Here is a 24799-nt window from a genome sequence, read left to right as displayed (position 1 = left end):
ACTCTGGCATAGAGGGATCTGGGCATCCTGGTACATGAATCAGAAAATCTGCAGGGACAGCAAGCGATTAGGCAAATGGAATGTTGGTGTTTAATCAAAGTGGAAGGGGATGGACCAGCTTCACAAGATCTGTATCCATTGGAGTTTAGAAGTAGAAAAGGTGATCTTACTGAAACATTTAAGATGACTTGATAGGGTGGATGCGGAGAGGATGCTTCACCTTGTGAGGAAACGGTAGAACTAAGGGGGACATAGGGCAGCACGGTGGCGCAGTGGATTAGCCCTGCAGCCTCGCAGCGCTGAGGTCCCAGGTTCGATCCCGGCTCTGGGTCACTGTCCGTGTGGAGTTTACATTCTCAGTGTTTGTGTGGGTTTCGCCCCCACAACCCTAAAATGTGCAAGTTAGGTGGATTGGCCACACTAAATAGCCCCTTAATTGGAAAAAATGAATTGGGTACTCTAAATTAAAAAACAGCGAACTAGGGGGACCCAATTTAAAAATTAGGGGTCTCTCATTTAAGACAGAAATCGGAGAATTCTTTTTTCCCCCCTCAGAGGGTTGTTAGTCTGTGGAATTCTCTTCCTCAGGGAGTAATGGAGGCTGGGTCATTGACTATATTCAATGCTCATCTAGATAAATCTTTGACCAACAAGGGAGCCGAGGGCAGACAGGAAAATGAAGTTGAGGTCACAATCAGATCAGCCATGATCTCATTTAATGAAGGAGCAGGCTCGAGGGGCCGAATGGCCTACTCCTGCTCCCAATTCTTGTGTTGTTGTTGTGGGGAGAAGAGGGCAACAGCTTAAGACTAAAGAGTTGATGTGGAGCAATGTGGAATTGGGGTAAAGTGCTTTGTAATATATCACGAGCTGTGCTCATGGCAGCACACACTTCCTTCCTGCTGGCGGCACATCTGCTTCCGGTCATGCTTCAGGTGTCACTGTTTCGAGTCTCGCCATCAATTATGGAAAACATGAGGGTGGCATGGTGGCTAGCACTGCTGCCTCACAGCGCCAAGGAACTGGGTATGATCCCGGCTCCGGGTCACTGCTCGCATCGAGTCTGCATATTCTTCCAGTGTCTGCGTGGGTTTCACACCCACAACCCAAAGATGTGCAGGGTAGGTGGACTGGCCACACTAAATTGCCCTTTAATTGAAAAAAAAAAAAAGAGAGAAAAAAAAAAAAAAAAAGAGTTGAGTACTCTAAATTTATTTTTAATAATCATGGAAAAAGCGTTAGCAGAAAAGTAAATGTCCACAAGGCATATTCTGGGATGAAGGTCAGGATTTAGAGGGGGGCTGGGGGCGAGTTACACTACTGATCAAACCGTACTCGGCTTCTGAATTTCAGTATGAGCTTTAAGTGTAAACCTCCCTTCCCTTACTCAGGAGAAATGGGTTAACTGTTTTACATTGCAGGAGTGAAACTCCTCTTTTGGTTAATTGTTTCCTTGTACATTCACTAGGTTGTTATTCCAACCCAGGTCTCCTACTTGGGAGAGAATGTGTCTTGGGGAGGCCTGTTTCTCTGCTGGGGTCCAGATCGTCCAGCTGCATGCTCACAAAGCAACATTGGTTGGAGTGTAGGTGAGAGGCCTGTAGCTTGTACGCAGATAATGTAGGTGGGTAATGTAGGAGGCATCCTAGTCCCAGTATCACTCTGGGACTGGGTCATGGCCTACAGGGGAGAGGGAGACAGGGAGAGAGGGGGAAGAAGTAGCGGGAGAGGGGGGAAGAGGGAGAGGGAGGGAGGTGAGCTCGTTGCTGATCTGTGGTTTGACTCAATATGCTTCAATATCATGATTTAGTCTCCCCACCATGGTCCATTTGGCTCCTCCGTGCAACACTGTGGCTACAATTAAAGAACTGAATGGAGAGTGGGAAAGGGAAATCAGCATATTGTGTTATCCCATCAATTGGAAGTGTAATTACATATTGAGACATTGAGATAAAAAATGCAAGTGAAATCAGACGTCTTTGAAAAAATGCAAACGGGACATTAATTCCAACAAAGTGAGCAACAAACTGCAGGTCGGCAAAGTCCCAGGTTAGGAAAAACAATTCTTGATATTTAACAGCAGCTGTTTTGTCCAATAATGTTAAACACAAGTGGAAGCCATGATTTTTCAGAAAAGTAAACAGTCCCTTCGCCTTTGATGTTGAGTGAGATGCTTCACGTTGCTGGTTTGGGTGTGAGGTAACGCTTACCTTGCACAGCTGCCTGGATAGCCAGTCCCAGCAGGCACGGGACAACCATTTGGTGAAAGTATTGGCTGCTCTCTCCGGCACCCCCACAGTGTTCTGCCACCAGCTGCAGGCTCTGACAGGTCAAGATGGCCATGTCACTTTTAGTGCCTGAATTCCCTGCAAAACAAAAGGTCATGCGTGTTAGACCTCCTGATGGTGGAGCTCCAATGTATGATGTCATTGAGCCATGGTTTGCAAGACGCTCCCATGCAGGGTACATGAAACCCACCATCCCCTCCTTTGAGTTCTCTATCTTGGATACTTATGCAGTAAAGAAAACAATTTGCATTTATAAGGTGCCACTCACGCCCATAACGCATCTCAAAGTGCTTTACAGCCAATGGGATAGCTTTGAAATGTAGTTACTGTTGTAATGTACAAAACACTTTGTGCACAAGCCCCCAAGGTAATCTGCTTTAATTTTGATTCCCTGGCTCTTCCTCAAAATAATGCCATGTCGTCCGTTGCATCAACCTGACGGGGCAGACCGGGCTTTTGGTTAACGTCTCAATTGATTGACGGTGTGACACTCCTTCAGTACTGCACCGGAGTGTCAACCTTGACTGTTGTGCTCAACACCAGGAGTGGGACTAAAACACATTCTTCTGATTGACGCAAGAGTGTTAATGCATGGAATTACAGCCGACACTTTAAGGGAAGATGAAGCAGAAAACAAAGCTATCAGATTGTTCAGCATCACAGCATGTTGATGCTTATGCCCCTCGACACACATCCAGCTCCAATATTAAAAGAGTGAATCCTAATGATGAGAGTTATCAATACCAGGCCGCTAACCTCTCTCTCCAATTTACCTATTGGTCTTCTTCCAACAATACCCCTGCCTTTTGCTCGGATATTCCCTCACCTCAACCAGACATCATTTCAACCAGAGGAAAAAAAAAAGAAGTGTTTAATAAATCTCAACATAACTGAACCGATATGCTGGTTTTGAGGAGCCCCAATGGCAAGACTTCAAAAAGAACAATAACATCCTCTCTCCAGTTTTAATTTGGAAAAACATACGCGACTTCAGCATGTTCCCTGTCCCACCAATCGTTTGGTGAGGAGCACATTACTTTTGTAGGATTCACCTTTCTGCAAGTTGGTCAGATGCTGCAGTAGGACCGGGACTGTCCTCTTCACTATAGTGGGATGTGTAGAGATGGCAGCCAGAGCTTGAATACTGCGTTGGTGCAGATTGTTCCCAGGCTGAGCAAGATGTTCATCTCCATCCTTCACTTCCATCGGCTCTGGAAATATCAATGCATTCATAACTAAAATATAATCTTCTAGTAGGAACACAACTTGAGCAGTGCTGAAAAAAACATTTTGTTGGAAGCTTTTTGTTTTGCACTCAACGACAACCTTATACTATATGAGAAATGAGTGCTGATCGGTTGGTTAGTGGATTCTGATTGGGAGAGGTGTTGCCATGGAGAATGCACCAGTTAATGGTGACTGACAGTTAACTGCAAAGTGTTGTTTGAAAATTTAAACCAGGCAGCTCGACTCGGATTGGTTGCCTTGAGGAATGAACCTACGAATGGCCTGTTTACCTGAAACCGGCACAATATTCTGTCTGCAAAGAACGAAGGCGCATTGTTACAACCAGTTTCAAATAGGTTTTCCAGCTACACAGTGGAAGATTCCTCCACATTTCTGAAGACCATGCAGGATATGCATATCTATAGCAATGCTGTGTCTATGTGCTCTTTGACATTGCTAGCCTAGTCACCATTGTTCCACTTAAGGAAGCCACAGATATTTGAGCTGCAGCACTATATCTAGGATGGGAAAAGGTCACAAATACACCCTCATTTTGGATTGGCATAGGAGAATTGAACGTCAACTTAAAGGACAGTGCAATGAATACCTCATTGTGGGTTTTTTTCAGTTGTTAAAAGTTCTGTTCAGACGTTTAAGAATAGGCTGCCTACAAAAATAGTGTTTAATCAATAATTGTGTTAGTTTGTTACAGTGAATGTCTTAAAACGTGACATCCACAATGCCACCTGTGAGCTATTAACTAGAAATTTGAATTTATTTTTAAAAAGTTATCGGTTTCTCTGGGAATTGTAACATCTGGATCTAACTTGCATGACAGGAGTGCATGAGGGATCTTTGCTTTTATCTAATTAAGAATTGATTGATGGGGCAGTGTTGAAGGTGCTTCACTTGGTCTCCAACCAGCATTTTGCCTAAGATTGCTTGATCGGGATGACGATTGACCCATAAGTGCTTGGTTTGCTGCTGCAAACGATCTCCCTTTGTGCCTCTAATAAACAGAACAGCCAACACGAGATGTTCATTGATTTAGGTGGCGCAGTGGTTAGCACTGCTGCCTCACACCGCCGAGGACCCAGGTTCAATCCCGGCCCCGGGTCACTGCCCGTGTGGAGTTTGCACATTTACCCACTGTCTGCGTGGGTTTCACCCCCACAACCCAAAGATGGGCAGGGCAGGTTGATTGGCCACGCTAAATTGCCCTAGTTGGGAAAAAATAATGAAACGAGTACTTAAACTAATTTTAAAAAAAGACGTTCACTGATTTATTCAGTCACCATTTCGTTAGCGGGGCTCCTCTACGGTCAGTAATCATTGTAAGCACTCTGGTAGAGACAATCGATATTGCAAGGAACATGTTACCCGAGTGTTTGGCATCAAGGAAATATCATGGTGAAGCTGTCACCAAAGCGAGGATCAATGATATCAAAATATTCTGAGGTTCTCGTTGATGCACTTTTAGAACAATGCGTGTTTTGCAAACAAAATGAATTGGGAGAAAATAAACTGTCTTCCTTAGAATAAGGTTGAAAGGAGATTTAACAGAGGTGCTCAAAATTCAGAGAGGTTTTGATAAAGTAAATAAGGTACATATATAAAAGCTTTTTCCAGAGATGGGAGGGTCGGTCATCGGACAATACAGATTTAAGATAATTGGCAACACAAAAAGAGACAGGAGGGCAATAAGAATTTTTTTTTTTTTTTTTTTTTGCACAGCACGTTGTTGTGGTCTGGAACGTGCTGCCTGAAAGGGCGGTGGAACAGATTTAACGGTAACTTGCGAATGGGAATTGCATGTATATTTCAAACACGAGTCATTTGGAGGGCTATGGGGAAAGAACAGTGAGGATGGGATGAATGGGATATCTCCTTCAAAAAGCTGTCAGAAATGCGATGAGCTGAATAACTGCAGCATGATTCTATGAGTCAGCAATAAAGGGCTTGGGGTAGGGGGGAGGCTTTCAGCATTCCAGGGTTTGTCACATCCTTGTGTTGACAATCTATATTAAACAGTAACACTTAACACATCTGTGAGATATACCCGTATTCAACTCCTGCGTCAGTGCTGGGACCATCTTGCTGATGAAGGTGGTGGGATGGATTACAGAAATGGTCATGGAAGCGTCCAATGCTGCAGCGCTGAGGAAAGAAAGGTTTGAAAAAAAAAAAAAAAAAGAGTTTGTATCTATACGTAGCACGTTTAATGCAGCAAACTGTCCTGCAAGATGTGTCACAGGAGCCTAATCAGACAAAAATCCGACACTGAACCACACAAGGAGATACGGAGACAAGTGGCTTGACCAAAGAGGCAGACTAGACTTTAATAAGACAGGGAGGTGGGGGATAATGCCAGAGCTTAGGGACCTGGTAGCTGAAGGCACGGCAGCTCATGGTAGGCTGAAGAAAGTGGGGATGAACAAGTGGCCAGAACTGCAAGAGTTCCCTTTCCTGATATCGCAGAGATCGCCAGAGAGTAGGAGAAGTATGATCGCCAGGTGAAGGTCACAGATGGGGAGTGAGACAATGCTGCAGAGGGGTTTGAATATGATGGGATTGAAATTTGGTGCAGGTTGCAAGCAGACCAGCGGCACATTGCGTGGCCAGAGCAGGGCAGCAGGCTGAATTGTGGGATCAACGCCACATTCCCTCAGGTTGTGGAGTTCCTGATCCCAGTCTCATCATTCACTGGGGAGGTGCAAAGGATGTGCTCCTCATTATGTATGGACATTTCTCAATTTTGTTTTGATAGGATCGCCAACATTCTCTTGCTGAAGGAGTCAACTCCTCACTGTGATACTGTAATTGTTGCAACAATTATTTCTCCGAGACTGTTATTTGACTGCTCGGGAAGCAGGGGAGGTGGATGCGGTCAGAAGATGAACAACCAAGCCAAGCTTGATCAAGCATCTGTGGAGTCCACTGAATGGATATCAGGAAAGGGAACTCTGCCAATTCCTACTTCCTTAAGCGCCAAGGACCTGCAGCCAACAGTAGGACCCCTAAAGCTCAATTGGCTGAGGTCAGCTCAGCCATAGAATCAAACCATTGATATTTTGGCCTGGCTGGCATTCAGCTACATGCAGTATTTTACTGATTAAGCCTTCAGATCTCCATCAACCACTTTGTATCCCCCACATCTCAGAAATTAACTTTGGACAGCACAGGCAAAGGGCAGCACGGTAGCATGGCAGTTAGCACAAACTCCAGTTTCCTCCCACAGTCCAAAGGTGTGCAGGTTAGGTGGATTGGCCATGATAAATTGCCCTTAGTGTCCAAAATTGCCCTTAGTGCTGGGTGGGGTTACTGGGTTATGGGGATAGGGTGGAGGTGTGGGACCTTGGGTAGGGTGCTCTTTCCAAGAGCCGGTGCAGACTCGATGGGCCGAATGGCCTCCTTCTGCAATGTAAATTCTATGACTATTTGCCACACGGCTGGTACACTGCTCCTAAAATATTCCAGATATTTCCTCCCACTACAACCAGACACTTCAGACTTCACCAGAAAGCACAGGACGCAGAGTTTCCTGGGGCATCTAAAACAGAGATAATTAAAAATCCTCACCAAACCTGAGGGTCGGCCTCCCGCAGGATTAGTCTGTTCAAATGATCAACAGTCAATTCGATGTCGGAGGGGGACAGCAAATCTGGGACAGACAGAAGAGAAATCTATGAAGACAGACACAGAGTGAAGTACACGGCAGTAAACAGAGGTGCTCACAGCAGCTCCACATCACTCATCCATCTTGCCACTAAACATACAAAACTATTATATCTGGGGGCAGCACGGTGGCAGTGGTTAGCACTGCGGCCTCACAGCGCCAAGGATCCGGGTTTGATCTCGGCTCTGGGTCGCTGTCTGTGTGGAATTTGCACACTCTCCCCATGTTTGCGTGGGTTTCATCCCCACAGCCCAAAAGATGTGCAGAGTAGGTGGATTGGCCACGCTATATTGCCCCTTAATTGGAAAACAAATTAATTGGGTATTCTAAATTAAAAAAAATATATTATGTCTGTGCACACGAGAAGATCTAAAGGGGAAATCACCTTGCTGCGATCCCAGAACTGCCAAAGTGCTCGTCCCCACCGTCTGTAGTTGGACACTGGAGTCAGTCAGTGCAGAGAATACCAGGATACAGAGCTGATCTTTAAAGACACACAGAGGATTCTCATCTGCGAGGGAAGGAGAAACAGAATTAATAATTAGAGGTTAATGTACCCATTCCCCTTCATGATTTGCCTCTATCCTTTTCATTATTCTATAACAATAGCTTGCATTTATCGAGCACATTCAGTATATTGAAACGTCTCAAGACACTGCAACGGCACATTATAAAACTTTGGCAAAGAGCCACAGGAGGAGATATTAGGATAGGGGTCGAAAAGCTTGGTCAAAGAGGTAGGTTAGAATCAGAATTACACGGAAAGTGGTATAGAGACTTAGGAGGGAGGAATTCCAGAGTCGAGTGCCCAGGCAAGTCTTCTAAAGCTCTGGGTTCAAGTCCCACTTCAAGGGAAGTTGCATTTGTAACCTGGCCAAACAGGTTGATTATCAGCCTGTACAATCCTTCCAATACACCTGATGGCAGGCAACAGGAGCAGGAGAATTTCCTGGTCAGCCATCCTGCAAAAGGGAATGGCAAACCACTGCAGCACCTTATGCATAGTCATAGACCAATCCCATGGAGGTCCATGGTGGTCAACACCCTCTTAGGGCAGGAGGAGTTCCTAGGCAGCTGAAGACATGGCTGCCTACGGTGATAATCTCAAAGGGATTGTACGGCTCAATCAGATATGGAGGGCTGAGGCTGCAGAGGGATTTGACCACAAGGGTGATGAAAATACTAACAATAAATAGCCACCAACAGTTACTGGCTCATCAAATTAAAGTAACAAATCTGTTTGTCCAATGAAGAAGTACTTTTTACACGTTAAAAACGTTATACAAAGTGAACAATGGAGTTGGAAGTATAATTTTGTTTTCTGAAGGGAGTGTCGGTGTATCTCCTGCAACACCTTAAAACAATTTCTTAGTGAGAATTCAATTTCACAGTCTTGATACTGCTGATTAAGGAACTTCAACACAAAGAACAGATTATCAGTGATAATCATTCACAAAGTACATGATTTATATTGCAGCCTATGGCGTAAAGTGTATCGACCAAACCTACAGTATTATCAGTACTCTTGCAATGGGAAAAATAAACATTTTAATTCTTTGGTTTGCAGGGGAAATATCACATGCAGAGTTTGGTTTCAGAGGCCGGGTGTTGGGCGTGAGTAAGGACACTGAATCAAACAAACATTACAAGTAAAACCAAATGTGCAGGTGACGCAGCCCAGGCCCCTTCAACATCGTCCAATATTCTCTGTACTCTGCTCATTGTTACTACATTCTTCCACACCTCAGCATTTTCCTCGGACTGAGGAGCAAAGCACCCTCATCTCTCCACTCAATTTCTCATCGATGCTGCAGTCAGTCCTCGATGCTGCAGTCAGTCCTCACATCCAACAACAATGCAAAATGACCAAAACTTTCTCAGGAAAGTTTTCATAAAACAAAAATGACACAAAGCCAGTTGGTTGAAGAAATAGATTTTAAGCAGCATCTCAAAGGAGGAGAGGTTTAGGGAAGAAACCCAGAGCACGAGGCCTTGGCAGCTGAAGGCCTGGTCTCAAGAGTGTGCGGTTATTAACATCGGGAGATGTGCAAGAGAATACAACTCCCTCCATAACCCCAGCTCCCAGTGGGTGAATATCTGACCTGAACAAAATCCAACCCACCTTCTTCATCTCGGTCCCATTTCTGGGTTAGTTGAACAAAAACTTTCAATATTCCCAGGATTGTCCAACGTTGGCTGCTCTGCAAAAAAATAATGTCCCACCATTAGTTCCATTTAAAAGGAATGACGGAAAGGAATGCCTGTACTTCTACAGTGTTTCAATAGAGCATAACAATGCCTCAAGTGCTTATCAAACTAATTTATTTGTTGGAGCACAGCAGCAGTCATGCACAGAAATCTGTTAATCTGCGACAGCAACATCCCACAAACAGGTAAAGTAAAGTCACCATAATCCTAGAGAGCCATAGGCTGCTTTCCCCTTTGAGGGGTTGAGTTGACTGGTGGCAATTTAACCTGAGGATCACCGCACCTCAGGCGAGAGACAAGGTTGAGAAGGCGGGGCCTTCATGAATAACCTCAGCAGGAATTGAACCCATGCTGCTGGCTTCGCTCTGCATCACAAACCAGCTGTCTAGCCAACAGAGCTAAACCGGCCCCACAAACAGCACAGGGAGGAAAGGCTAGTTGACTGGCTTTGACTGGGGAGAAGGCAGGAGAATGAGAAAAATATCAAGCATGATTGAATGGCAGAGCAGACTCGATGGGCTGAGTGGCCTAATTCTGCTCCTATGTCTTATGGTGTTATGTTGGCAGTGCTTTGCAAGCAGGAATCGCCAGTTGAGGCACCATCACTCCCCCACTCTTCGGTGCATAGGTTGAAAAGAATCTTTTTTTAAAAAAAATATATGTTTATTCAAGTTTTCCAACAAAATTTTTGACAACCCCCCCCCCCCCAATAACAGAAGATAAAAGAAACGCAAACACAACAATTAAACATTGTACATTGTACAAAACATTTACACTGGGTTTCCCCATGTACAATAGCCCCCCCATATGACATTTAAAGGTACTCGTAGGGAAGCCCCCCCCCCCACCCCCTCCCCGCCCCCCCCCCCCCCCCCCCCACCCTAGGGTTGCTGCTGCTGACCTCCTTCTAACGCTCCGCAAGATAGTCTAGGAACGGTTGCCACCGCCTGAAGAACCCCTGTACAGACCCTCTCAAGGCAAATTTTATCCTCTCCAGCTTAATGACTCTGCCATGTCATTTATCCAGGCTTCCACACTGGGGGGCTTCGCGTCCTTCCAGAATAGCAAGATCCTCCGCCGGGCTACAAGGGACGCAAAGGCCAGGATACCGGCCTCTTTCGCCTCCTGCACTCCCGGCTCGTCCGTTACCTCAAATAATGCCAACCCCCAACTCTGCTTGACCTGGACTTTCACCACCTTAGACATAGTCCTCGCAAGACCACTCCAAAACCCATCCAGTGCCGGGCACGACCAGAACATATGGGCGTGATTTGCCAGACTCCCCGAGCACCTCCCACATCTGTCCTCCACTCCAAAGAACCTACTCATCCTCGCCCCTGTCATATGCGCTCTGTGAACAGCCTTGAATTGTATTAGGCTGAGCCTGGCTCAAGAGGAGGAAGAAATAACCCTACTCAGGGCATCAGCCCACAGACCCTCATCTATCTCCTCCCCAAGCTCCTCCTCCCACTTGCCCATTAACTCCTCTACCGCAGCCTCCTCCGCTTCTTTCAGCTCCTGGTAGATCGCCGAGAACCTGCCCTCTCCAACCCATACACCCGAAATCACCCTGTCCTGGGTCCCCTGTGCCGGGAGCAGCGGGAATTCCCTCACCTGCCGTCTCACAAACGCCCTCACTTGTATATACCTAAAAGCATTTCCCGGGGGTAACCCAACCTTCTCCTCCAGCGCCCCTAGGATCGCAAATGTCCCATCTATGAACAGGTCTCCTATTCTCCTAATCCCTGCCCGATGCCAGCTCTGAAATCCCCCATCCATCCTTCCCGGGACGAACCGATGATTCTCCCGAATCGGGGACCCAACCGAGGCTCCCACCTCGCCCCTGTGTCGCCTCCACTGCCCCCAGATCTTCAGTGTTGCCGCCACCACTGGACTCGTGGTGTACCTAGTCGGCGAGAGCGGCAGCGGTGCCGTCACCAGCGCCCTCAGGCTCGTGCCCACACAGGACGCCATCTCCAACCTCTTACACACCGCCCCCTCACCCTCCATTACCCACTTACGGATCATCGCCACATTGGCTGCCCAATAGTATCCGCACAAATTCGGCAGAGCCAGCCACCCCCCCGTCCCAGAAACACCCTCTTTACACTCGGGATCTTATTTGCCCACATGAAACCCATGATGCTCCTGCTTACCCGTTTGAAAAGGCCGTGGGAATCATAATGGGAAGGCACTGGAACACAAAGAGAAACCTCGGGAGGACCACCATTTTAACCGAATGCACCCTGCCCGCCAGCGAGAGTGGCAGCACATCCCATCTTGTAAAATCCTCCTCCATCTGCTCCACCAACCGCGTCAAATTGAGTTTGTGCAGGGCCCCCCAACTCCCAGCCACCTGGATCCCCAAGTACCGAAAGCTCCTTTCCGCCCTTTTCAGCGGCAGGGAGGACAGGGGGCACCCCTGCCTCGTCCCTCGGTACAGCCGAAAGTACTCCGGCCTCCGCCGATTCGTAGCCACGCTTGCCACCGGGGCTCTATATAGCAATCTGACCCAGCCGATAAACGCCTCCCCGAACCCAAACCTCCGCAACACTTCCCAAAGATACTCCCACTCCACCCGGTCAAAAGCCTTCTCCGCGTCCATAGCTGCTACTACCTCCGCTTCTCTCTCCACCGAGGGCATCATAATCATGTTGAGGAGTCTCCGCACGTTAGTATTTAGCTGCCTGCCCTTTACGAACCCAGTCTGGTCCTCATGAATCACCGCTGGGACACAGTCCTCAATTCTCGTAGCCAGCACTTTTGCCAGCAACTTAGCATCCACATTAAGGAGCGAGATCGGTCTATACGACCCACACTGCAGTGGGTCCTTGTCCCGCTTCAGGATCAGAGAGATCAGCGCCCCGGACATTGTCGGGGGCAGGGCCACCCCCTCCCTAGCCTCATTGAAAGTCCTCACTAGCAACGGGCCTAGCAGATCCGCGTACTTCCTATAAAACTCGACCGGGAACCCGTCCGCCCCGGGGCCTTCCCCGCCTGCATGCTCCCCAATCCTTTAACCAGCACCTCCAGCCCTATTGGCGCCCCTAAACCAGCCACCTCCTGCTCCTCCACCCTCGGGAACCTCAGCTGATCCAAGAATCGTCACATCTCCTCTTCCCCCGCTGGGGGCTGAGATCTGTACAAATCCCCATAAAAGTCCTGAAATACCTTGTTTATTCTCACCGCACTCCGCACCGTAGTCCCCCCTCTATCCTTAATTCCACCTATCTCCCTCGCTGCCTCCCTCTTACGAAGCTGGTGTGCCAGCATCCGACTCGCCTTCTCCCCATACTCATACATCGCCCCCTTCGCTTTCCTCCATTGTGCCTCTGCTTTCCCTGTGATCAACAGGTCGAACTCCGTCTGGAGATTCCGTCTCTCCCAGAGTAGCCCCTCCTTGGGGGCCTCTGCATATCTCCTGTCCACCCTTAAAATCTCCCCCACCAACCTCTCCCTCCCCTCTCTCTTCTCCCTGTGGGCCCTAATGGAGATTAGCTCTCCCCTAACCACCGCCTTCAGCGCTTCCCATACTACCCCCACCTGCACCTCCCCATTGACGTTGGCCTCCAAATATCTTTCAATGCACCCCCGCACCCGCCCACACACTCCTCATCCGCCAACAGTCCCACATCCAGACGCCACAGCGGGCGTTGGTCCCTCTCCTCCCCCAACTCCAGCTCCACCCAGTGCGGGGCGTGGTCTGAGATGGATATGGCAGAGTACTCCGTTCCCTCCACTTTCGGGATTAGCGCCCTGCTCAGAATAAAAAAATCTATCCGGGAGTAGGCTCTATGGATGTGGCAAAAGAATGAAAATTCCCTGGCCTGGGGCCTGACAAGCCTCCATGGGTCCACCCCTCCTATCTGGTCCATAAATCCCCCAACCACCTTGGCTGCAGCCGGCCTCTTACCCGTCCTGGACCTAGAGCGATCCAATGCTGGGCCCTGCACCGTGTTGAAATCCGCCCCCCCCATTATCAAGCTTCCTACCTCCAGGTCCGGAGTCCGACCCAGCATGCGCTCATAAATCCGGCATCATCCCAATTCGGAGCATATACATTTACCAGTACCACCCACACCCGCTGCAGCCTACCGCTCACCATCGCATATCGACCTCCACTATCCACTACAATATTCGTTGCCTCAAACGACACCCGCTTCCCCACTAGTATTGCAGCCCCTCTGTTCTTCGCATCCAGTCCTGAATGGAACACCTGTCCTACCCATCCCTTTCTCAGCCTAACCTGGTCTGCCACCTTCAAATGCGTCTCCTGAAGCATAACCACATCTGTCTTCAGTCCCTTTAAGTGCGCGAACACGCGGGCCCTCTTGACCGGCCCGTTCAGGCCCCTCACATTCCAAGTTATCAGCCGGATTGGGGGGCTGCCCCCCCCGCCATCTCCTTTTCTAGGCCAGCCACGTGCCCGCGTCTCCCGCACCCACCAGTCCCCCAGACGGCAGGCCCCTGCCCTGACCATCTCTCCTACTTCCAGCTCCCCTTTGGCCAATGCAGCAGCATCCCTATCCCCCCCCCCCCATTAGCCCCCCCTCCCCCCGCTAGATCCACATCTAGCCCTTTTGCTCCCCCCATAACACTCCCGTAAGTCAGCTGACTCCTGCTGACCCCGGCCTCTCCCGCCATTCCATCGATCCCCTTCAGTGTGAGAATCCCCCCATCCCCTCCCTGACAGTCAGTGTGCGCCCCCCTCCAGCAGCCCCCTCCCCCCCCACGGAACCCCCACCCCAGTCCTTCTCTAGCGCGGGAAAAAGCCCGCACTTTCCTGATCTGGCCCCGCCCCCTCTGGCACAGCTCCTTTTGCGGCCTTACCCCAATTCCCCTCTCCGGGCCTCCACTCCCCACTCTTCCCTCGTGGGGGTCTGCCCCTCCAGCACCGACGTGCACACTCTCCCACAGTCTCCCCATCAAGTCCCTTCACCCATCCCCCACCCAGCACCCAAACACAAAGAGCATTCCCCAAACGCAGCAAACACCCCCCCACGACAAACCCTCAATCAGAGTCCAACGTTTCAGTCCGTATGAAGCTCCATGCCTCAGTAGGCGTTTCGAAGTAGTGGTGCCAATCCTGGAACATGACCCACAGTCGCGCTGGCTGCAGCATACCGAACTTCACCCCCTTTCGATGGAGCACCGCCTTGGCCCGGTTAAAACCAGCTCTTTTCTTAGCCACTTCTGCACTCCAGTCCTGGTAGATTCGGAACTCCGTATTCTCCCACCTACTGCTCCGCTCTTTCTTGGCCCATCTCAGGACACACTCTCTGTCCATAAAGCGGTGAAACCTCACCACTACAGCCCTTGGCGGCTTGTTGGCCTTGGGTCTCCTTGCTCGGACCCGGTGAGCCCCATCTAGCTCCAGGGGCCTCGGGAAGGCTCCCGCGCCCATCAGCGAATTGAGCATCGTGCTCACATATGCCCCGACATCGGGCCCCTCCACTCCCTTAGGGAGACCCAGAATCCGAAGATTCTTCCTCCTCGATCTATTCTCCAGGTCCTCAAATCTTTCCGCCCACCTCTTGTGCAGCGCCTCGTGCGCCTCCACCTTCACTGCCAGGCCCAAGATCTCGTCCTCGTTTTCCGAGGCTTTTTGCCGCACCTCTTGAATCGCCGCCCCTTGGGCCTTCTGGGTCTCCACTAGCTTCTCAATCGCCGCCTTCATTGGCGCCAGCATTTCGGTTTTCAGCTCCTCAAAGCAGCGTCTAACTGCGCCCATGCTGCTTGGTCTCCACCCGCCACCATCTTGTTTTTCCTCCCTCTCACTTTTCGCTGCTCCAAGATCACTTTTTTCACCGCTCCACTCCTGGTCCAATCCATATACTGCCGGGGGGACCTTGCTGTCACCTTCCCACACTGGAAGCAGTCGAACAATTGCCGTTGGGGCTCCTCTAGAGAGCCCAAAAGTCCATTCTCGGCGGGAGCTGCCGAACGTGCGACCTACCTAGGAATAGCCGCAACCGGAAGTCCAAAAGAATCTTTAACACTGACCCAAACAGGACGGTACCTCCAAAAACTGGCAACTCCTCAGCGGGGGCGTTCTGGAAACAAACATTACAGCAGTGCTCCATAGATCTGTAAATTTAATGGTGTGTGTGAATCCACAGTTTTAAAAATTAATTAGTTAATTTTTTATTAAGGGGCAGTTTAGTGTGGCCAATCCAGCTGTACTGCACATCTTTGGATTGTGGGTGTGAGACCCACACAGACATGGGAAGAATTGGCAAACTCAACATGGACAGTGACCCGGGGCCGGGATCGAACCTGGGTCCAGTGCTAACCACTGCGCCACCATGCTGCCGAGTGAATCCAGAGTTTTGACAGACTATTGAAAAGTGCAGGGCACCACAGCTACAGTTGTGGCCATCTTCAAGTTTAAAAGAAAAAATTTAGAGTACCCAATTATTTTCCAATTAAGGGGCAATTTAGGGTGACCAATCCACCTACCCTGCACATTTTTGGATTTTGGGGGTGAAACCAACACAGGCATGGGGAGAATGTGCAAACTCCACACGGACAGTGTCCCAAGGCCGGGATCAAACCCGGGTCCTCAGAGGTGTAGTCCCAGTGCTAACCACTGCGCCACCGTGCTGCCCTAGCCACCTTCAAGTTAACACTACCTCCAGCAGGGCTTCACTAGTTAGCAATGCAAGTGGTATCCAGAGGACGACTGCGTGCATTGCAAGATCCCAGATACAGCAGTGCGATCAACTGCCATTTAATCTGAACCAGTGTTGCTGGTTGAAAGAGGAATATTGGCTCGGATTTGGGAAGAACTCCCTAATGGTCGGAAGGCCACGGGATTTTTAACATCCAGATTACGGGTCATTTTCGGGTCCTAATTCAACATCTTCCCTGAAAATGCAAAATACGAGAACTGGCGTATTCTCTGATTCTGTTCTTATGGTCCATAGAGAGGCCTCAACACATGGCATGACTGATCAAAAGTTGGTTTCCATGCTTCCTCCCTTTACCTGTTTATGTTTGTTGAACTGTTCCAGTAACAGAGGGAAGATGCAGCTGTTGATTTTGGAGCACGCTCTGTAGGAAGCACTCGCAGCCGCCTGGAGCAACTTTGCACTTGGCCACACCAGCTTCATGTCTGGTTCACACAGGTGATGCTTACAGTCTGAGGTGAGGAGGCAAGGGGACAGATTTCAGAGATGGACTACTGTACCAAAATGTAAATTCAAAACAAAAGGAGGTCTGATGATGACCCCCACCACTGGAAGCAAGCACATGGTTTATCACAGGGCAGAACATTCTGGAAAGGCTCGGCAGGTCTGGCAGCATTGGTGGAGTGAAACACACTTAACGTTAGTCCGCATGTCTTCTTCTGAAACATTAACTATTTCTCTCTCCACAGATGTCTTTCCAGCATTTTCTGTTTTTTATTTCAGATTTCCAGTAACCACAGGATTTTGCTTTTATCATAAGACCACTGAACAACCTGTCAGCATATGGAATCCTGGAGTAACAGGAGCACTCTGTGCCTCATGTTAGTCCAGCCCCAGAGCCATTCTGCTCACCGTCTAGAGTGGTGAACTCAAATACAGTTAAATCAAAAGCACCAAAAAGCCAAATAAACATGGCCTCCAAAATCAACCCTCAAACGGTGGAATCCGAGGAGCAGGAGGGGATAATTCTTCCTAGTGGGCCTACTATCCAATTCGGTACGATTGATCTTTGTTCCATATCCCTTGGTGCCGTTACCGAACAACAATCTGTTGACCATTACTTTAAAGCTCCAATTGGCCTCAGTTTCCGCAGACTTTCTGCATTCCCGGTTTCCACTACTCCCAATATGATTATCTTCCTGAGTGGTCAAGTTCTGATTTTAAGATTATTCCCCTTTTGTTCTAGTGTTTCCCCCATCTTGATCAGGTCTCAGCTCCATCTCCTAAAATCAAGAGATAACAAGCTAGGTTTATGCAACCTGCCCTCACAATTTAACCCTTTGAAGTGCTGCTCGATTTTTGGTGAATCTGCCTTTTCCCATCTCCGTGACAAATATATCCTTCTTGAAATGTGGTGCCTTGAACAACTTGCAGTTCCCAGAACGGGTTGGTTCAAACCATGCAAACAGGACAGCAGCCACAGGAAACCACACTGAGGTGGAGACCATTGTTCAAGAGAGACAGAACAAATTTAGTTATGTGCCATGCCAGACGAGGAAAAATAAGTAACAGGCAAAAAAAAAAAGTTAAGCAATACAGATATTTTCATGCACTTTGGGTTTCACGATATAGGCGGAGCATGCACACGCGGTACCACCCCCCCGACATTCTCGCTTTTCTATTGTTCACAGCGCCGCGAGTCGAACGTTGAGATATTTTGAGACCGTGAAAGCTGTTGTAAATGAGTAAGCAACAAACTTCTGCTCGTATTTTAGCCAGAAAACCTCAACTGAAATAGAAACCTTCACCTATCCGGATGCAATCAAGATGGCAGCCTCCTCTCCCGCTGATCGCCGAGGTGGACAAGTTTTGACGGAGGCGGTGCTGGACAAGTTTCACTGGAGGCGATCCTCCCTCCATTCCATTCGCCTAACTGTTGACTCCCACTCCACCATCATCAATATGGAGACAGCCCTCTGACCACAGCTACAGAATCAGCGCCTTGGGAGTCTGAGCTGGCTGCGGTGAGGAAAGAGAATGTGGCGCTGCAAAATAGGGGCGACGACCGGGAGAACCGGTCCAGACGGCAGAACCGGCGAATTGTGGGGTAACCAGAGGAGTCTGAAGGCCGCACCACTACTCAGTTTATATCTGAACTTGAAAATTTGTTGGGCAAAGACGTGTTCCCTGTTCCCCCAGAGCTAGACCGGACCCACCGCACCCTTGGATTGAAACCTTGCCCCAGCGACTCCCTACGAGCCATCCTATCCCGGTTCCACAGCTACAAAAACAAAGAGCTGGTCTTTCAATGGGTGCGAAAACACCCGCAATCTCACCCTATTAGGATATATCGAGACATGAGCGCGGACCTGGCTAAGCATTGTGCTGCATTCAACAGCATCAAGTCCATGCAATACAAAAAAGGAATTGGCTTTGTGTTGATCCACCTTGCCTATCCTCGAACCACTCTCATGGAAAGACCACTTCTTTAACGCACCAGGCGAGGCCGACTGTTTCCTATAGAGGCATATACTTGATTCTTAAAAAGCTTGTTCAACTGGCGGCTATGCGGTTTGTTACTGGGTATCGTATCTTCTCTCATATGTGTCTTCTTTTCTTCAACACCTGTATTTATCATTTAACATGCTTGAATCGAGGTTGATTAGTTCAGTTGATTATTTTATTCCATTGCACCCTGCCTCACGGCACTGAGGACCCGGGTTCGATCCCAGCCCCAGGTCACTGTCCATGTGGAGTTTGCACATTCTCCCAGTGTTTGTGTGGGTTTCACCCCCACAACCCAAAGATGTGCAGGTTAGGTGGATTGGCCACGCTAAATTGCTCCTTAATTGGAAAAAATAAATAACTGGGTACTCTAAATTTATAAAGGAAAAATAGCATAGCATCCACCACACGGTTAGATTAAGCAACTGCACATTAAGTAGTGCTGTTTTCTCTTTTCATAGAATCGTAGAATGGCTATCGCGCAGAAGGAGGCCATTCAACACATCGAGTCTGCACGCCCCTTGAAAAGAGCACCCTGCCTAGGCCCACGCCCCCAATCTATCCCCAGAACCAATAATCCCATCTCACCTTTTGGACACTAAGGGACAATTTATCATGGCCAATCCACCTAACCTGCACATCTTTGGACTGTGGGAGGAAACCGGAGCACCCGGAGGAAACCCAAGCAGACACGGGGAGGAAGTTCAAACTCCCCACACACACAGTCACCTGAGGCTAGAATTGAACCCGGGTCCTGGCGCTGTGAGGCAGCAATGCTAACCACTGCGCTGCCCCAATTCTCCTTCTCTGTCAGGATAATACCCAACTAACAAGGTTGGCTAGTTAATGGATGTCGTATAAGGTAAGATACCTGTTGCTTGTCCTTTTGTGTTGACAGGCTTAGGATTTGATTCATGGTTTTTTTTAGTTATAAATTTGTCACCTCACTTGTTTAGCACACTGGGCTAAATCGCTGGCTTTTAAAGCAGACCAAGGCAGGCCAGCAGCACGGTTCGATTCCCGTACCAGCCTCCCCGAACAGGCGCCGGAATGTGGCGACTAGGGGCTTTTCACAGTAATTTCATTGAAGCCTACTTGTGACAATAAGTGATTTTCAGTTCATTGTTTATTTTTTGTTCCAGCAGTTTGGAAGTGTGATATGTTGACAGTAATCAGTATTCTCTTTACATTTGATCATTCACACAATTCCATACACCCTCATGGCTCTGATTCCTTATCATCTCCACTTGTTGATACTCTTGTAAAATCCCCCATAATCGTAGGCGCTCAGGGCTGAAGGGAGGGGAGGGGGGGGGGGGGGGGGGGGGGTCGTCGAGCGATGAACCCTCTTCAACTGAATAGCTAGGATGCCACTGGAGTAGTTTTACATAAGTTAGTTTATTATGGATTGAGATTATTTATTAAGGATTGAGATTAATTACAGAAAGTGAACTGGGTAATCATTATTAACCATTAGAATCAGGAATCATAGAATTTACAGTGCAGAAGGAGGCCATTCGGCCCATCGAGTCTGCACCGGCTCTTGGAAAGAGCACCCTACCCAAGCCCACACCCCCACCCTATCCCCATAACCCAGTAACCCCACCCAACACTAAGGGCAATTTTGGACACTAAGGGCAATTTAGCATGGCCAATCCACCTAACCTGCACATCTTTGGACTGTGGGAGGAAACCGGAGCACCCAGAGGAAACCCACACGCACACGGGGAGAACGTGCAGACTCTGCACAGACAGTGACCCAAGCCGGGAATCGAACCTGGGACCCTGGAGCTGTGAAGCAATTGTGCTAACCACTATACTACCATGCTCGCCTGGTGCATTAAACCTGTATTTTAGGACGTAGCAGTGGCCACAAGGCATGATGGGATTTAGGCTAGCTAACTTGCCCATGTTTTTGAAATCGTGAGCAAGTTGTTAACAGTGGCCTCCGATACCCTATGGAAGCGAAAAGGAAGTCACTTCTGATATCCTGTCATTTTGAAACAATCCATGGGGTAAAAAAGATGTCAGTTCTGCCAACCTGGCCCTCATGAACAATGGATGCTAAGATGGGGAAAAACAACTTAGGATTATTAGGATTGACGTCAAGCCTTTTGTAAACATAGCTAACAGGATGGGGCTCAATCATGGGTTGATCGCAATTTTATCGGCTAAAGTTTAAACATGACAGCTTCACGGATTGGATCGAGTCCAACTGGGGTGGGCTATTGATTTTTGGAAATTGTATAATCGATGTGTTTTTATCAATGTTTAGTAGATAGATCTTGGCAAAGATCCAGGTCTCATCTCAGTGTACACAAACTCAAGCTTGAGAAAATAAAACCGTCTTATCCAGATTGTTGATGTGTCTGTTGCTCTCTGTACTGAGTTGAGCCACAGGGAAGGACCCCATGTGGAAGCAGACTCAATGCACAGGTCTTGAAACTTCTCCTACAAGGGCAATATGGGACCCCTGATTAGAGGAGTTACAATTACGGATGCCTTCTCAGCTCTCAACAGTGTCTAAGAGACTGGATCAGATAACTTTTTGAAGTTTTAAGACGGTGCGGAAAGATTGATTCGTTCCAGGAGTGATAACTTAAGAAATAGGGTTTGGTTATTTTACAAACTAACTTTTATATAAACAAAAGAAAAGAAAACAATATTCAAACTTTGACTTCAGCTCTAAAACCAACAGAGTTAGTTTCTCAACCTTAACTGGGGGGAGAAGGGAGCTCAATGTATGACTTTGTATTGCCGTCTGTTTCTCTGCTTCTTCCCTGCTTGAAAATCATTAAAATGCTTAAAAAATATATATTTTCTTGACCACATAGGCAAAATATTCAGAAATAATAAGAATTGCTGCAGTGAACTGGCAAAATAGCAACACTGTTAGCACAAGCAGAGCAAATCACACATTTGTTAAAAGCTTTGAAACAGAAAGTTTGAAATATTGCAAACCAACAACGCCTCAAGTTGTTTTCAGTGGTACAAGATTGTACAAGGGGATTGTACAGGTCGAGTGAAAAATTTGGTGCATTTAAAGGGAGTAATCACCCTTTAAATGAGATGAGATCCCAGCTCAGTATGTCAATGTACATACAAGCGTACGAATCTCGACGATTAAGCCATTCTGCCTCTTAAGCCTGTTCGGCACTTGACAAGTTCATGGTTGATCCGATTGTCGCCTCTACTTTGTTCATTTATTCTGCAGCGCACCTGACCCAAAGAACTGATATTGGATGATGAAAATGGAAACTCTTTTGCTCCACATCGCTGACATCCCACTTTGGAGTACAAAATTAATAGTACATATGCATTTGGAAAGATTCAAGCATCTCTATTCACCCAGATATTAGGCATGTGACATTCCTATACTGACTCATCATGCGAGTGAGATCGATTCCACTGGACAAAAAGCAGGATCTCATGCATACCTTGCAGAACATTGTCAAGGAACGTATCCAAGCTATCCTCTGCATCTGAATCGATGACCGACTTGGACAGGCTAGTCGATAGTCCTTGGAGAGCAGCAAGACATTCAGTCTCAATCTTTTCACTTGCTGTCTGAAAGACCTGGAAATATTTAAGGAACTTTCTTCAAACCTACATGTACAATGTCCACTGCACCACAAATGAAACATGGCATATGACGCACTAACAATTAATCTGGCTTTATAACATTCCTGATCTTGAGGTCATGTTAAAAATCCCTCAGGGGTTTGAGCCAACTACACTCACAGTGAAAGTGTCCCAACCATCTCACACAGAAGAGAGGCTTGGGACTGTCGCAATAATGGGCAGAAATCCGGATTCACCAAACCTGTTCCATGGATAGCAGCACTGTCTTATGATGAGAGATTGGGTGAATTGGGCCTGTATTCTCTATAGAGTTTTGAAGAATGACCGCCGATCTCATTGAAACGTACAAAATACTTATGGGAATAGACAGGGTAGATGCAGGTAAGACGTTTCCCTTGGTTGGAGAATCTAGAACCAGGGGCGCAGTTTCAAAATAAGAGGGATGCCACTTAGGACTGAGGTGATGCGAAATTTCTTTACACAGGTTGTGAATCTTTGGAATTCTCTACATCAGAGGGCTGTGGAAGCTCACTCATTATGTTTAAGGTAGAGATCGATAGATTTCTGATTAACAATAATGTAAAGATTTTGGGGCTAGTGTGTAAAAGGCATCGAAGTGTTCAATCAGCCATGATCGTATTGAATGGCGGAGCAGGTTCAATGGGCTGAATGTTCCTATTACGTCCTATGATCTCCAGGGCTATGGACCAGGTGCTGGAAAATGGGATTTGCCTGAGGGGCATGTTTTCCAGCCGGCGCAGACACAATGGGCAGAGTGGTCTACTTCTGTACTGTAATTTTTTTCTACATTTTCTAGGGGGAATGTGCAGGGATGTGGGGGAGAGAATGGGGAATGACAGTACATAAATTGCTCTGTAGGAGAGCCAGTACAACAAGGATGGGCTGAATGGCCTTCTTCTGGGCTGTACTGATTCTACGATTCTCCAAACAGGCCATTCAGTCCAACTGGTTCATGCCAGTGTTCATACTCTACATGAACCTCCTACTACCCTTTTCCCCTCATGTTCATTTAGTTTTTCCTTATGCATCTATGCTATCTGCCTCAACTACGTCTCATATGGAGGTACATATTCCAACCACTTTCTCCAAAATTCCTTTTTGAATTTATTCTAGCTCTGGTCTCCTCCTCAAGTGAAAATATCTCATCGACATCCAAGCTATCAAATCCCTTTACAAGTTTGACGAGCTCTGCCAAAGTGTAGCACTCTTTTTCACTGCAATGCTGGAAGGTGCCAGCCTCTGGGATATTGTGCTTAATCCTCTGTACTGGATTTCGAACCCAAGCCTCGAAGAAGCAATAGCACAACCAACAGAGGCAGCAAATAGATGAGGTACAGTCCATTCCCGTGCTTACCTCTCTGCGTATAGAATGCCAAAGAGCCGGTAGGAATTCTTTCAACTCCTTCTTTCTGTACTCTCTGCAGCACGCTGCCTGGGAGGGACAAAGAAAACAGCGAGTTATTTTCTTTTGTTGACTCTTGAGACGTCACAGGCAGCACCACATATATTGGCACTTAAGTCATCAGGTGAGTCACCTTTCTTGAACCGTTACAGTCCATGTAGTGCTGTTATTTTCAGGATTTTGACACCATCACTTCCAACTATCTTTCCAGCTTGACTGAAATATATATATCAGCTGTTCCTTCTTCCCCCCCGCCCAGTCCTTCTCGGTGGTAGAGGTCATGAGTTGAGAGGCGTTGTTAAAGAAGCCTTTGCAAAATGCTGCAGTGGATCCTGGAGATAGCACACACTGCAGTCACGGCGCCAGGGTACAATGAATGATACAGCAATGGCAAGTACTATACAATGACTCGTGATGAAGTACCTTTGTCTCCATTTTCCAAAGAAAAACTCTTGCATTCCATTCCTAGAGACACATTCCTCTTTGCAACAAGAGCTACTTATACTGTACCCAGCCATCTGCCAATGGCGCTCTGACCTCGTAATTATGAAATACACGACAGTAGCCTGTTGTGTTATGTACTCTGGGATAACACAGGCTACAACTGGATGCAGCTTTGACCAAAAGATACTCCAGACCTTGAAGTTAGTTCAATCTGATTTATTGAACCAGTAGCACAGTTCTCTATGAGTTCGACCCTCTGCTAACCTAAGTGTGGTGGTTACTCTGTCTGACTGAACCAGACTAGCACTTAGCCACCTGCTGGAGGTGTGATACTGTGCATACACCCTGACTCAATCTGTAGATGTTCATCAGTGGAAAGAGGTGGAGCGTGAGTGCCTCGTGCCTTTTATAGTGAGATGCCACCCCTGGGTGTCCTGCCTGCTCATTGGTCATGTCCTGTTCTCTGTCTTCATTAACTGCCTGTCTGGATATCATTATCTGCATATCATGACATAGCCCATGCATGGTCTACCACCATTTCACCATGTGGGGAGCTTAGAATCTACTTAGCAGCTCCTCCTTGACAACATGGCTGAGGGCAGCAAAACACCACCATCTCCAGCAAAGCCCCATCCTCATCCATCCATCATTATCATTTTAAAAAAAATCATATGATGTGAGCATTGCTGGCAAGGTCAGCATTTGTTACCCATCCCTTATTGCCCTTGAGAAGATAGTGGTGAGCCGACCTCTTGACCCGCTGCAGTCCGTGTGGTGTCGGTACTCCCACAGTGCTGCTAGGGAGAGTTTGAGGATT

General features: G+C 47.8%; 1 protein-coding gene across 1 annotated transcript in view; it reads right to left on the bottom strand.

The window, feature by feature from the left end:
- mms19 (MMS19 homolog, cytosolic iron-sulfur assembly component) overlaps nucleotides 1-24799 on the bottom strand; it is a 94760-nt gene that overhangs the window by 30815 nt on the left and 39146 nt on the right. Inside the window, exons 11-19 of the mRNA XM_072479657.1 lie at nucleotides 23491-23568; nucleotides 21971-22109; nucleotides 16386-16540; nucleotides 9314-9392; nucleotides 7577-7702; nucleotides 7095-7176; nucleotides 5575-5672; nucleotides 3341-3499; nucleotides 2211-2366 (exon numbers count right to left, since the gene is read on the bottom strand). Coding sequence (XP_072335758.1) covers nucleotides 2211-2366; nucleotides 3341-3499; nucleotides 5575-5672; nucleotides 7095-7176; nucleotides 7577-7702; nucleotides 9314-9392; nucleotides 16386-16540; nucleotides 21971-22109; nucleotides 23491-23568 — 1072 coding nt within the window. The remainder of the gene's footprint in view (nucleotides 1-2210; nucleotides 2367-3340; nucleotides 3500-5574; nucleotides 5673-7094; nucleotides 7177-7576; nucleotides 7703-9313; nucleotides 9393-16385; nucleotides 16541-21970; nucleotides 22110-23490; nucleotides 23569-24799) is intronic.

The sequence above is a fragment of the Scyliorhinus torazame genome, chromosome 16, assembly GCF_047496885.1.
Source record: "Scyliorhinus torazame isolate Kashiwa2021f chromosome 16, sScyTor2.1, whole genome shotgun sequence".
In the NCBI taxonomy this organism is placed as follows: Eukaryota; Metazoa; Chordata; class Chondrichthyes; order Carcharhiniformes; family Scyliorhinidae; genus Scyliorhinus; species Scyliorhinus torazame.
This window is presented reverse-complemented; position numbering and strand designations above follow the sequence as displayed.